The sequence below is a fragment of the Equus asinus genome, chromosome 2, assembly GCF_041296235.1.
Source record: "Equus asinus isolate D_3611 breed Donkey chromosome 2, EquAss-T2T_v2, whole genome shotgun sequence".
NCBI classification, from domain to species: Eukaryota; Metazoa; Chordata; class Mammalia; order Perissodactyla; family Equidae; genus Equus; species Equus asinus.
In genome coordinates this window covers 189,409,185-189,424,771 of record NC_091791.1, presented here as the reverse complement: position 1 = coordinate 189,424,771, position 15,587 = coordinate 189,409,185, and the positions used below count along the sequence as shown (strand labels likewise).

The following is a 15,587-nucleotide window of genomic DNA, read 5'->3' as shown; positions in this document are numbered from 1 at the left end:
TCCACCCTTTAACTATCTAAAAATTATTATAGGTTGTTGTGAATCAACTCTTCTGCAACCTCATAGATAACTAATGATTAAGAATATGCAAAACCAGGGGTCAGCCCCATGGCGGAGTGGTTAAGTTCGCGCCCTCTGCTTCTGCGGCCCAGGATTTTGCTGGTTCGAATCCTGGGCATGGACATGGCACAGCTCATCAGGCCATGTGAGGCAGCACCCCACATGCCACAACTAGAAGGACCCACAACTAAAATATACAACTATGTACTCAGGGGACTTGGGGATAAAAAGCAGAGGACAAAAAAAAAAATATGCAAAACCAGGTAAGAGAAGTTCCTGCATACAGGAACCCCGGAAAAAAACCCCAGCAGGACATTTAATATTTAATCTAATTTTTAGAAAAAGAGAAAACAGAAAACAGATGTTGAATGAGGACTGATGAATGTGCAACTTATTAACTCATTACCCAGTAAGAATTTCAAAGCTATTCAAAAAGTTGAGAAAGAAAATATAAGCAATTTCTGTGAGGACAGAAGCATAGCTCCTCATTCACTGTATCCCCAATGCCTACCTCGTAGGCTACTTGGCATTTAATAGGCTCTCTCTAAATACTGTCATTTCAATAAATAAATATATTTATTTATTTTTGAAAAATAAATGAAAGGTCTGAAAAAATCTATATTTCAGAATATCAGGAACTTGGATCCATAATTCCAAGTGGTCTGTGCACCTTTCAATTTGGCAATTAAAAACAAATACTGAGATGGTTTATATATGTTGTATATGCTATATGCACTTCACATGCCCTTAAAATCTAAATAAAAGCTTTTTTGTTATTGACCAAAGTTCTTGCGTTATTGTTAAGGTTTTTTTTGGTTAATTTCAAATTTATTGACCAAAGACACAGATAACATAGACACAGATATTTATTTTTACTGATTTTTCTTTTTGACAGATTGATCATACACTTGTTGATATACTTCTTTTGACTTCTAGGATGTTCCAGGCTTGATTTTCCTCCTGATTGTTCATCTCAGGCCTTTGTGGAGGTTCCTGTCTCCTCCCATCTCTCTGAACCTTGGATTCCCCAGGAGTCAGGCTTTAGTCTTCTTCTCTATCTACTCACACTCCCTTAGTGAGCTCATCAGTTTCATGGCTTTAAATTTAAAATTGGTCTATATGCCTCGGATTAGCAAAATTCTATCTCCCACCCTGGCCTCTTCTGAGTTCTAGACTAGTCCATCCCACTTGATGTCTCCATTTAGATCATTCAAAGTCTTCAAAAATAACTTCCTGGTCTCCCCCACTCCCACATTTCATCCTCCCATAGCTTTCATCTTAGTGGATGGAAGCTCCGTTCTTCCAACTGCTTAGGCCAAAAAACTTGTGTCATCGTCGGTTCTTCTCTTCCTCTCACACTGCTCATCCAGTCAACCAGGAAGTCCTCTTGCATCTATTCTCAAAGTTCTCAAGAAAATTCTTTAGATTTTTATCAAGTGACTTTTCAAATACAAGAGTTACTTATGGAACACATAGTAGAAAGTGGTAAAAGGTCCAAAAAGAATAAATATGTTAACTGTAATATGGCATCATTCAAATTTAAGTACTCTTTCTGTTTTTAGGAAAGGCCTATGCTCCGGAATTCTATTACGATACCTACAACCCTGTGTGGCAGAACAGACACCGAGTTTATTCCTACAGTCTGCAGTGGACACAAATGAATCCCGAGGCAGTTGACCGGATTGTTGCATACCGGTTGGGTATTAGGCAGGTGAGAAAATTAATCGGCGTCTTTTTTTTTGTGATCCTCTGTGCAGACCTTGTTCCTATGATTTGTTGGTATAACTTTGTAATCATTTACATGAATTCCAGAATATTCTTTCCTATATCAAAGATAATATCACTCTACACAGAACTGTTCCAAATTATTTACAAATCTTTGAAATTAACTTATGTATTTTCCACTAGGACAGCAGATATATTGAAGTGACATCCTTTGAGCCTTCTGAAATCCTTTATCACTATATATGCTGTAGAAATTGCATGGTATATAATTACTGTGAAAGAAACTTATTTAAGATGTGCTCACACTTACCTATACTGCGTAATTCTTTGTCTTATTTCCTAAGGAGCTAGAAGTCTTGCATATTTCTACTCTAAGGGGTTCCAACTTACACAGGATGTTTTAAAAGTTAATTTAATGTATCTGAAGAATAGAAATATTTTAGTAAAACGAGAAGAAGCAATCAAGTACGCTATTTTCCTAAGGTGGCTGAAGATCATGGATTATGTGAACACACTGTATCTTCTTCAGATGAACTGCTGTTAAACTCAGTTATCCTTTGTTGATATAAGTGATATTTTTGAAATTTATATGTTGGTCTTTACATTTTTTCCTGTTAGGTAGTTTGTTTTCTGTGGTGACTGTTTGAGCCAAACAAAACATTTTTGAAGATTTATTTGATTACTACATAATCTATTAGCACTCCCTCACAACTTTGTATTATCCACAGATTTGTCAAGTGTGCTTTTCACTTCCTTAACTAAATCACAGAATAGCATTTTGAATTTGGACAGTAAAAAGGACAGAATTTTCTTGGAGAACAACTGATCAATCATCCGCAATCTGTTCAGTTGTACTATCGTAAAACCAGTGTTTTCCTATCTTGTTCACAGAGTTCTAGTAAAAGACTGTATAAGATATATCATTCAAATTAAGATCCATTGTGAGTTGAATATTCTTATCCTACAGGTCTAATAACCTATAAAAAAATCTTTTCCTAGCAAATACTTCCTGCATTTGATGTCCCTGCTTCCTTGTCTGAGTGTTCACAGGTCACTGGTAGAGCAGACAGCAGGGGATCACTCAGAAAATTTCTCTCTTATTCTCCCTCATTTACTTTGGTCCCTACGTAAGTCTGAGTAAATTCCAAATTCATATCAAAATTGTTTGTTCTGCTTGTTCTAATTTGATGACAGTTTTCCTTGATAGAGAAGACATAAACAAAGGGAGCGGAGCAGCTCTTTCTCCCTCAGCTGGTGGGATTACCTTTCCTTTGCTTTTGTTAACACAGCTAAGTTTTTAGACCTTTCATGTTTGGAACATCGTAGAGCATTGTTGACTTCAGACACCCCACACTCATTTTCCAAGTCCTTACACCTGATTTTGTCATTCACATTCATCTTTTATTATCTGTGTTTTTTTTAAAAAAAGATAAGAACCTAATCCCAATTGCTATCTGTAAAATTAAATTATTTTCTTTAGCTGTCTTTTCCTTTTTTCTGGATATAATTTATTTGCGATGGTAGAGTCAGATTGTCATCTTTAGTTTCTCACTTTCTTCCTCTGTTGTATTTTCTTCAACTGTCTGGGTGACTGCCCGTTGCTCCCTGTGTGCCGAAGGGCTGTCTATTTCAAGTCTGCGGAGTTTACCCCACTCCGCTCATCATTCCCCTCCTTTCCTCCAGGGTTCCTCAAAACCTTTGTTCCCAGTGTCTCCATTGTGTATGCAGGTCACCTTCTCCATAAGTCAAATTGAACAAAAAGTGGTTACCATTGGAGGGCTCCCCCGAACTCGGCAGATTCCAGGAGAATTAGTCTTCCCCCTGAGAGGGATCCAACTGATTAAAGCCCTTCCTTCTTGTCCATATCTGGGACCCACTATTAATAAACTACCTTCTGTAATATTTTTTGCTAGGATTCCTATGCTATTTTCCACCAACAGTGTCTCTTTTTTGATTTTCCTTTCCTAACATGAGCATCTTCTCCAAATTCCTGTCTTTACATTTCTTGATCATAAAATGAGTCTAGAACTCCCTGATAGGTGTTGACACGGGTTCCCAGATGCTGTGTTGTTCCTCGTCAACAAATTAGTGAGATAATTTCCCCCTACTCTGCTACTTTAGAATAAATTAGATATCTGTGTATCCATCTCCCCTTACTATGTTTTGCAAAATTATGAAGTCCAGACTCATCTGCCTTCCCATTCTAGCCAATCTAACCTTATAATTTTTTAGCTATAGAACCCTGAGCAGGTTTCTGAAGGTCGCTAAGCTGAGGTTCCAACCCTATAAATTGAAGATGGTGATCCCTATTGGGCACGTGAAGCGTGGAGGGAAAGATGCCCCCTCCTTGTCTCACAGGTCATGTTCGCTCGTGCAGGGCACTCCTGGCACAAACAGCTGTGGCAGTCCTTACACTCCTCTGCCAGGATTGTGTTTCAAAAGAGGGCACGTTAGGAACTTAAAATGTCTACTATTTTTATTTTAGCTTTATTTAGTACACTGTGTATCCTAGGCTTAACTATTATTCCAAGCCATGAGTTTCACAAAATAATTCCTAGACTTTTTTTCACTATGGCTTACTTTTGCTTCAAACCTATTATCCTCCATAATATCCATTTCACTGATTCGCATTTTTCTCTTCCACTCTGAGTCTTAGTTAAAAGCCTTGTTGATCGGATCAGTGAGTCTGCAGCTAATACTGTTGTTCGCAAGTTTGTGAGATTCATGCTGTCCACTGGAGGAAAGCCTATTTCTGGTGTTCTCAAGCGTGGTCCAGAAGACAAGCCCTTTCTCTTAGACAATTTTTGAAGTTAACTCTTTACTTGCCATGGCGTTCTTTACTGGGCTTCTTTGTTCTTAGGATTTTCCTTTATATTTAGAAATAAGTGTTATTTTTTCCTAGGATGTTTTTTATAATTCTCATAATTTCACTCAGATACTGTGTGTTGCCACAGGACAGAAATTTTGATATATCTTTTGGGGATGTCTCAATAAAGATTAATGGCCTGTGCGGTTCTGCCAGTGTGAACAGGAAGGCAGTGCTTGCAGATACAGTGTAAGAACAGAAGGGGCGTGTATGCACACTTCTCTGTATCCACCATCATCTTCTCTACACTTAACCGTTACAAGAAAAATCTTCACATGCAAAACGGCCTCTGAGACAGCATTTCTTTTGAAGATCTCCCTTATACACCATGGTTTAGGATGACAGGGCAAAAGCGCTCTTGATGCAGTGAAATTGCTATCGCTCTTTAAGAATGTCTCCCTGTTTAATAATAGGAAACAAAGGTATTAATATAAAATAAGGCTATTTTTCAATTTTTTCTTAGAAAATTTAGATTCCTTCTTCCTCAGGTATGTACATTTAGGTGTCAACATTATTTTTAAGACACAATCAGATACCAGTATTTTTAAAAATCACTCTTGAATTCTGATCTGATGATCATTGTAATGATGACTTTATATTCCAGGCAAATAGCCTTTTTCATCTCCCAAGCTGTCTCAGAATCTCGACTCAGTGAGCTTTTGAATGTAAACAATACAACTTGAATGATAAATAAACAATGTTAGGAATGTAACCTAAGCAATATAAGTTTAACAAACGGATTTTCTTCCCTAATTATTAGTATTTATGTCTTTGACTATGAGAACAAGTTTTCTTCAATAGATCAATAATTTATGTTACATATTTTATGATTTTAAAGTCATTATGTTTTTTAAAGTCATATGTTTTTATTTTGAGTCTATATATCTAACAAATTTCTTCTATTTATAAAATATCTGGGTTATCTAGGGCAAAATAGCTCCCATTTCAATATCAAACATGGCCTTAATTATGCAATACATTTTTGTGTTAGATGAATTCTGAAAGACAAATTTGGTCCTTTAAGACTAATGGCGAATTCAGTTCTAAAGAACCCTACTTGGTTTTTAATCCAAAAATTAGAGGTCTTATTAGAAATCTTACTACTTTTTGTTAAATTAGGTAAGATTGTAAAATCGCTGATGGATGGGGCTGGTAAGCTGAACTCAGCATTCCTCTAGCTTTCTGGTAAAATTAGCTGACTCTTTTGGTTAAATTATGTGGTCTCTATTTAAATATGATGAGGAAAATTGTCTCAGAATTTGAGAAATGGCTTATACACTTTTCTTAAAAGTTGCTGCAGAGTATCTAGAAAAAGGCACTGGAATTCTGGAAACACTGCTTAAAGAAATTCACAAAGAGGACACATGTCATATGAAGTTAAAAAATTAATGTATGGAAAAAAGTTTTCCTGAAATCTTAATGTCTTTAAGTTAGACTTTTTAGGCTCAGTTAAGCAATTGCTTAATCTCCTCAGACAGCTACTAGCCTCCCAATTATTTGCTTCATTTGTTGCTTAACCGGAAAGAGACAAAGGTTATTTGAATGTCTGCTTTCCTTGGTATCTAAGGAATTAAGAAACAAGCAAAACTGTTTCTAATTTATCGGAATATACCAAACAGCATAAACACCATTGACTCCATCTGAAACATACACAACTATAGTTTCTAATAATAAAGGATTTTAGAGTTTTATACAGTTTCCTTTTGTATGTTCAGCCACAGAGACACAATGAATGTGACTTTTTACTGTCATCTTTGGAAAGCAGGAAGTTTTATTGAATAAAATACCTCAATTGCCCTGGTTCTGTCTTCTTAAGTCATGATATATTAAATGCCTACAATTATCATATTAATTTGCTCACTTAGTCAATAAAACTTTGAGTGAATTAATCGTATAATAATTGCCAGCATTTAAAAGAAGAAGTATGGTCCTCAAGGTCTTACTAAAATACATGCTATAATAGAGATGTGTACAAAATGCCATAGAAACATACATGGGAGCAGTTAGTCCTGCAAAGTAGTGGGGTTCAGAGACATGATCACTGGGGCGGCCCAGTGGCGCAGCGGTTAAGTTTGCATGTTCTGCTTCGGCAGTGGGGTGGGGCGGGGGCATTCGCTGGTTCGAATGCCCAGTGCAGACATGGCACCACTGGGCAAGCCATGCTGTGGTCGGCATCCCACGTATAAAGTAGAGGAAGATGGGCACAGATGTTAGCTCAGGGCCAGTCTTCCTCAGCAAAAAGAAGAGGATTGGCAGCAGATTTAGCTCAGGGCTAAAAACAAAACAAAACAAAGATGTGATCACCAAGAGGGAGACTTGTTTGTTAGTTTGTATAGGTTTATGTTAAAATTTTCTTCATAAAGAATAATCTTCAATAATGACTAATCAAGAAATCACTAATCACAGAGTCGCCAATTGTTGGCCCATCATCTCACGGCAGACCGTGGAAAGGCAGTTGAAATTCCCCCGTATCATTACTCACCAATAATGTCGCCGATCTTGGATCAGGTCAGGGTCACCATATGTTGGTGTCGCAATCCAATGTACACATCAGGATAGATGTGAAGAGGGCTGATGGCCACTCTGAGTTTATTGTAACCAGCGTTTCAATATATACATAGCTTAGATCTGTTAAACATACACAGGTGTTCTGGATGAAGTAATTAGCAAATGCCAAGAATTCTTAGTGATTTCTCGAGGAGCCCTCCCTTGGCCTCTGTTTTGATATTATCATGTTTTTGCTGTGCTCGTATATTTTTATCTCGGAGCAGGCAAGGCCTCCTAGGCAACGGCCCCTCCTGCTCCCGATATCAATATCGTTTCTCCATCTGTGCCCCCGGGCGGCCAATGCCTGTCTTAGGTTGCCTCCCCGGGAGGTCTTACCCATCATTGGCTAACCGGCCTTCTCACCTCCAGGTCACAGTTTGTCGGCAAGCCTTTTCCAGTGATTATTAACCCTTCCTGCGTCAGGGGCGGCTACAGAAATCACTAATCACAAATACACTTTTTTGGTGTAATTGATTATTGGATGAATTTTATTGCAGCTTTCATTTTGGTTTTCATACATATGACTATAATGACTGAGCTATAGTTTATTTTTCCTTCCATTTAAAACACTTTTTGTTATTTTATTAAATAAGTCATCTCGTTGTTTATTACAGCCCTAATATTATAGTAGATCATAGTAATTAAAATGTATAAATTCATTGTATACATAAATAACCATATGCATGATAATTGTGCTTATTAGTACTGCTAAGTACCTAGTTTAACGTGTTGAAAGAAGCAGCAGGAAAATTGGAGGAGCATGCAGTATAATTGGTTGGTCATGGAGGATGACTTTTTATGCTTTAGCAACTTGTACAAAGTTCTAGTTTCTGCAGCACAGTCCACAGGTGCTGAAGGAAAATGGGAGGATAATATGGAGTGAAATTGTAATAATGTACAGGATTGATTTAAGCCAGCTGGAAAGATTTTGTCAAGAGAGATGTTTGAAGGGACCATTTGACAGAGGACATTTAATTCCAGTCCAGGGAAATCTGTAGAGAATTGAGAGATAACCTGGATTCACTGTACAGTCTTAAATCATGAATAAAATGACATCTTCTATAGATTAATCTCATCACATCATACATATTATATTGAGTGATACTACAATAGAGGCAGAGACCACAGTTAGGCACGTCTGAAGTAAGTTTGAGTAAGATTTATATTAGAGGAGTGAAGGGGAAGAGGAAGAAAAATTGAATTAAAAAAATGTTGAGGGGGCCAGCTGGTGGTGCAGCAGTTAAGTTTGCACGTTCCACTCTGGTGCCCAGGGTTCCCCAGTTTGGATCCCGGGTGCGGATGTGGCACTGCTCATCAGCCATGCTGTGGCAGGCGTCCCACATATAAAGTAGAGGAAGATGGGCATGGATGTTAGCTCAGGGCCAGTCTTCCTCAGCAAAAAAGAGGAGGATTGGCAACGGATGTTAGCTCAGGGCTAATCTTCCTCCAAAAAAGAAGAAAGAAAATGTTGAAACAGGCAGAACTTGAATATTGAATTAATTTTGAGAAGCAGTTTTAAAAAATACAGTGAGCTTATGTTCTCTGCCATTTACTTCAATCTCTTTAGTGAATGTCTGGAAATCATCAAACATATAGATGAAGAAGAGAGCAAGGGATACAGAGAAATGTAGAGAAGCCACTTTGTAAATGGCCTCTGGCTCTGGAAGAGAAATAAACTGCAAGCCAGTTAGCAAACAGTGGAGTGATCTCGATCTTCCGAGTGAAGGACAGTCGCACACACTCTTCCTTCCTATCAATGCCAACTTCACGATGTGTCTCTTAGCAGGAATAAACATGGGACATTTGAAAGATCTGTGTGAGCTGTGGACCTTTGATGTGGAAAGCTTTGTGAAATAAGGGTGCTTTGTCTTGGAAAATTCCAAGTACTTCCTGAGGAGTTTTTCTGAGTCTGTGGTTCTCTCTACAGATTCCATTTTGTTTTGTAATAGTGCTTGAGAAAATTAGAATTTTCCTTTTTCTTGACCCTGAACGTGGTGGAAAACGAGCAACCTCGCTGAGACTTTTGGAGTGGAAGAGTATTAAATTATTGACAGAAATAAGATATTGAATCAATGTGTGCAAGTATGCTCATATTTTCAAGTTGGACTTGTTAAATTTGAGTGTTAGAGGAAGATAAAACAAACAAAGGTACACTAGTTAGGAACACGCTACTAGATTTTGAGTCAACACTTCCCCTTGAATATGTAAATTTATCGGCCAGAAGCATTAGACATGAGAACTGAAACTAGCAAAAATGTAGAGACATAAGTTTACCGTATGAAGACAGTAATGGTAGAAGTTGCAGTGAGAAAAGAAAGAACCGAGAGGTGGAAAACTCTGCCAAGGTCATGGAAAATAAGGAAAGAGTGTGTGAGTGTGTGTGTGGGGGGGGTGTGGATTTACACTTTTAAACAATATTTTAAAAGGTTAAAAAGCCATAAATTTTTAATGCGAGATACTGACAAATCAGTGTTGCTTTCTTATTTAAGATAATTAAGTTAAGAGAGGAATAGGGAGAAAAAAAGATTATAGATAGGTTTAATATTATTGCAAGGTCAACTGATTACAAATCTAATTAAATCGATCTGAGCTTAGTCCAACTGTCCACTTGAATCAGTATTTCATTAAGAGAAGACTAACTGATGTATTTCCTTGGATGAAACAACTCTTCTTAAATGTCTAAATTGTTTCTTTTACAGTCTGTAAATTCATGGTTATTATAGATTCCAAGACTTTGATCTAAATCAAAGAATCTATCCAATAGGCCAATGTATATATACACGCAGTGTCTTTAATGACTAGGAGTGTAGAGTTCAATGGAAAACAGTCATTCGGTCAACTATTTTTAAGAAAAAAAATAAAGATAAAACTTGAAATTCATAATGGAGTTTGGATTAACAGTCATTTTCTTTTTTTCCTGCTTTAACTTGTTTGTTGGAATGTAGGTTTATAGACGGATGTATGGTCTATATTTGTATTTTATGTACTGTATCTGTTAATGAACTGAATGCACTGTCTTCTCTGTGTTATATCAGTGGTTCTCAAATTTGAGTGTGCACCAGAATCTTCCACAGAGCTTGTTAAAACACTTGCTGGACCCACCCCCAGAGTTTCTGGGTTAGTGGGTCTGGAGTGTGGCCCCAGAGTTAGCATTTCTAGCAACTTCCTGTGTGAGGCTGACACAGCGGTTTTGGGCTGCACTTTGAGAACCCCTGTTTATGTTGTCCCACTATAAAGAAGAGACCAAGAAGAGATTCCTTTTTTACCTTTTGGTTTTTCTCATGCTAACGTTCTTCTATGATCTCAGTAGGAAAAACTGTACTATAAGTACGGTTTCAAGCACAGTGCTTGGCATGTGGCGCTCAATACTGTCTGTGGAATAAATGGATTTGAAACTTGCATGTTATAGTGCGTAACTGTTGATTTCCAACCAGAGATGCATCCTCTGGTTATGGCTCAAATGATATATCTCCAAGGCCAGTGATTATTGAAATATTGTTCTCAGTCCACTGTTCAGTTTCAAGATTCACCCGGTGGACTGAGAACTAACTCAAATGCAAATATTTTCTTTAGTTCTTCTGGGCAGGACACACACAGTTCCTTAGGCTCCTATTTGGTTATATTTCTAAGGGTTTTTTACAAGAAACCCAGTAATGAAGTATTACAAGTTACTTAATTGTGGTCTGTGTAAATGAAAATTTGTATTTGGTAGTTTGCTGAGGACTAATTCAGTACTTCACAAAGGAGTGGGAGTAACTCAAAGCGCTGTTCTAGCGCCTAAGTGATCATCCCCTCAAGTTTCAAGAATGAATGATTGTCCAAGTTGTCTTGAATTGATAACCATTTTCTATTGCTTCTTTTCATTTTTAATTATAAATTGTATTAGTTTAGCTTTATCATTTTCAGTTGTGTTCTTAAGTTGCCTTAAAATGTGGAGTCGTATGCATAGTTTTAAACTATTTTAATATCAAAAACCTGACTCCTTTTCAGAAGTTAAAATATTTTCCCTAAAATGACTGGAGCAGTAGTTCCCCTTGAATAACAAATACTTACATGACAGAGGTCGAGAAAGTGATGTAAAAGCTGCTGCTGTGCAAATGCTTGATAATGGTTTGCTAGGTTTTCCAAGTTTCTGTTCTCTGTTTTAAAAAGTTCAAACAAGAAATGCAAAATATCATAAAGTGTTCAAGTTGCTTTAGTGTACTTCAGTTACAGAAACTGTTTCTGAAAAGATAGAAACAAGAAGTTGAGTAGAAATTTGAAGGTAATAGTTTAAATCTCATAGGCATTACCTATTCTTAATCGCTGTGCTTGAAGTGTTCATATCACACAGTCTGACGAGATTCTAGATGCTTTACATATATCACCATATTTAATTCTTAAAACAGCACAGTGAGGTGGATACTACTGTTATTTCTGTCTTAAGGATGAAGAACCCATGGGGTTAAGTAACCCACTCAAGGTCACAGAGTTAAATCAAAGATGAAGCTGGAATTTGAACCCAAGCCATTTGGCTTTGAGTCTGACAAGTATAATTCGGCTGAATACCCTCTGAGCCTTGTGCCTTTTTCTTTACTTTTTTCTTCTCTTTCTTCCTTCTCTGCCTCCTTTCCCTCCTTCTCCCACCCACCTCCTCCTCCTTGTTCTTCTCTATTTTCTAGTGGTAGACATTACTTTGTTTTCTAATTCCTCTTGTAGTAATTTCCTGTTGAAATCCTTTTGTATTAACTTTAGTTGCTATTCATATTTTAATTTAAATTATATACTTCTATATTTATAAATCTATGCCTGTGTAGTCGAGTACTGTATTTTCATTCCTTTCATCTCTTCTATATTTGAGGATATATCTGCTTTTTCACTCACAATATATATATTTGATACAAGTCTTTCTGTTTCTGGAAATCTTTTCCTCCACTTGTTATTTTATTTTATAAAGTATTCGGCTATGGTGTGATAATATCTGTTTTGCTTTTTGAAGGGTAAATGAGGGAAAAATAAAACAATTGTTTGGTTTCAGAGGAAATAAAAATATAAATTAGGAAAACATTTCAGTATAATACTAAACACCAAGACATCCTGTGAAATTTATATTATCGCTCTTGTTTAGGTGCAGAAATAATCTGACAGAAGTTAAGCTATGTACCCATGTTCTACAGAGAGAGAGATCACTGGGAGACTGAAATATTAACCTTGTTTGTCTAATTCTAAAAGCTCTTTTTGTAACCTTTATACTTCACTGCTACAAAACTCTATGTGATTCTATGAATTATTAGAATGTGAAGTGATGGGGTTTGGTTGGAGATGAGATTGGACAGACGGCCCAGAGCTCTATCAGGAAGAGATGTATGTGTCTGCTCACCTTTTCCTGCTCCCTATACAGAAAAATAAAATGAGTTTATAAATTAAAGATGCCAATACCAGAATAGGAGATTTACTTTACCTTAAATAAATAAGACTAGACAAAATGAGATTAGGTTTTATTTTAAATGAATGTTTAAATCTGTTCTATATTTTGTCAATTTATAAAGAAGTCACTAATAAGAAGGAAGATTTCCTTCATGTCATCAACAAAATATGTACTAAACTCAAATTATATATGAAGAACTCTGCCAAGCATTTGGGTTCCCAAAGGAGTGGGGATGAGTGGGTGGGAGGATAGTTCTTGTCCTCAGGAAGGTTAAAACAGATGAGGAGATAGATAACCAAGCAGGCAATTACAGTATAGTTTGACAGGTATGATAATAAGCGTGGATATAAGGCATTGTGGGAGAATATTGGAGGGGAACCTAAGATAACCTCAGAAGGTGAGGAATGCTGACAGAAGAAGTAATAGCACACTGATAGTGGAGGGGTGAACAGAAGTTACCCAGATCCAGAGCTCGATGGAATTAATGTGTGCCTGGATACAAAGCCAGCCTGGTAAGTTTGGTGATCTGAAAATAATGCAGTATATCCAGACCATAGTTCAGGAGAGAAGGAAAGAGATCAGGCTGGCGATAGGAGGGACCAAGATCCTGAAGGGCTGTATGAACATTCCAAAGAATGACCCTGAGAGGAGTGGAGAAACACAGAAAGATCCAAAACAGAAGAGAAATCATCACCATTGTAGTAGAAAATTAATAAGGGACGGCACTGAGTAAAAGCTGCTGTTTTCTCTCAAATGAAATATAACAACCTGAATCAGTGCTGCTGCATTGGTGATTGGAGAGAGATCCGTGTGGCAAAATCAGGAGCATTTGATGATTGAATGCAGGTTGGGGGAAAGAAGGGAGCAGGAAGGCAGAGATAAAGGTGTTCACTACTTACATGCTTGTTGTCTTTAGAAAATCTTGTGTCAAAACATGTCATTGTTTGTTTTCTTATTTTTATATGTTAAGAAAATATTCTCGAATGTGCTTGTTTATATTAGGAATAAAATGAACTGCTATAGACATGACTGTTAGGCACATATTTAATGGAATATTTTCAAGGAAATGTACAGTGGTCAAACTTAAAAACAGTGCCACAACTGGAAGGACCCACAGCTAAAATATACAACTATTTGAAAAAAAAACACTTAAAAACATAAAATCTGAAGGAAGCTTCATGTTATAATGTAAAATAACTTTAATGTTTTAATGTATCCGTACGAAACTTTTTTAAAAAATTTCATCTTAAATTGAAATTTATTCTCAGAGTGCCATGTCTTAGCAAAAAGATTCAATTAAAAATTCATAGGAAGTTTTCTAATATTTAACTAGCAGCTTCTCTGCTTAAAGAAAGTAGTTTTGAATTGTGTTTATGCTTATTGTATAAGGTACTGCAAGAATAGGTCCCCAATTTAACAAATACAACAAAAAACTAGAAGAATTTTTGAGAATAGTTTTACTTAAAACATAATTTTTGGTTCTTTTTCCTTTATATTGTCTCCTCTGTAATTTTTATATGATCCTTTCCTTAGGAGGTGTCTTACTGCCCCACAAATATTGGTCTACTAGGCTAAGTGTTTCTGTATATTGACTCAAAACGATCTTTACAATATCTATTGTTTTCTGGAGGGAACGTGTTGAAGCACACACCCACCAGCTCTTAAATCTTCCTCTTGGAAGAGGTACACGTCACTTCTGTTCCTGTTTCCTTGACCAAAGCAAGCCCTATGCCTTCCTCTGAGGTCAGTGGGGCACACAAGTGCTGTCCTCCTGTGCCTGCAAGGAGGAGAAGAGCCAAATACTGTTGAAGCACTCAAACTACTCCCCAGATCTGCCTTTCTGGTCAACAGTATCCATTGAATATATTAATAATCCTACTTGATTTTCTACTAAAAATACAACCTCAGAAAGATCTACTTCTTAAGGTTACTTCTAAAATACTAAAAGAATAAGAGTAAAGATTTGATTATGAAGTTGTACCATTTATTTCAAATAATGAAAGCGTAAAGAGCTCAAAGAGTCTCACTAAGTGTCTTTTGAGTGACTGAGTCAATAAACAAAAGATGAAATAAATGCCCCCATATACATGTGATCTATGTTAAAGAATAATAATGTCTGACACATTCTCCTCTGAGCAATTCATCAAAGCCTTCATGTTCTTAGATTCTTCTTTTGTAATTAGATGTTACATACTGTTATGTGTACATGGGGTCAGAAGTGAACCAGACAGAAAAAGTCCGTGATCTCATGGAGCTTATATTCTGGTAGAGAGCAGACAAAAGAATCAATGAATAATTTCAGAAAGTGATTAATACTAAGCAACAAATAAAGCAGAGAGAGAGGAAAAACTGGTATCTTAAAATTCATTCTGTATTCAGAGAATCTCATGAAAATTTGAGAAAGTAGCAGAAGTCTTGTCTTTACTTTTCCCACATGTTCCTCATTTTGAGAAATTTTCAAACCATGTTCATAGGAAGTGGACTTATAGTTCAGTCTAGAGGAAAGAAAGAATCTGATTTTGAATAATCAAATATTGAAAATATTTGAAAAATTAAATACTCAAGTACATTAGCTAAAATGAAACAATAACTTCTCTCACATTCATTTGTCATTTTAGTTATTCTTAAAAACTAAAAGAGGTAGGGAAAATGACCCAAAAATTCAGTGACTACATTCATAACCCTTAATTATGTTCAAGAATAAGGAAACAAATCTGATTTGGAATACAGTTTAAACCTATATATTTTGAGGACATCTTATGACTGGTCAGTATGTAAAAACCTATTGACAATGTGCAAGACAGGTCACTTGCATGAGAGCAAATTGCCAGCTCAGAGGAACATATGAGGTTCTAAGAGGCATTACTGTAGGGACAAGAAGTCCTGCTTCCAAAGGGATTGAGACTTCTCATGCTTCAATCATAACTGCATTTTCTTGCTTATTTAAATACTTAGTTTGAATTTTGTATTCCAATAATCACA

General features: G+C 36.5%; 1 protein-coding gene across 1 annotated transcript in view; it reads left to right on the top strand.

Moving 5' to 3' along the window:
• Positions 1-15,587, top strand: part of MDGA2 (MAM domain containing glycosylphosphatidylinositol anchor 2) — a 780,771-nt gene that overhangs the window by 690,083 nt on the left and 75,101 nt on the right. The window contains 1 exon segment of the mRNA XM_044765576.2: positions 1,623-1,771. Coding sequence (XP_044621511.1) covers positions 1,623-1,771 — 149 coding nt within the window.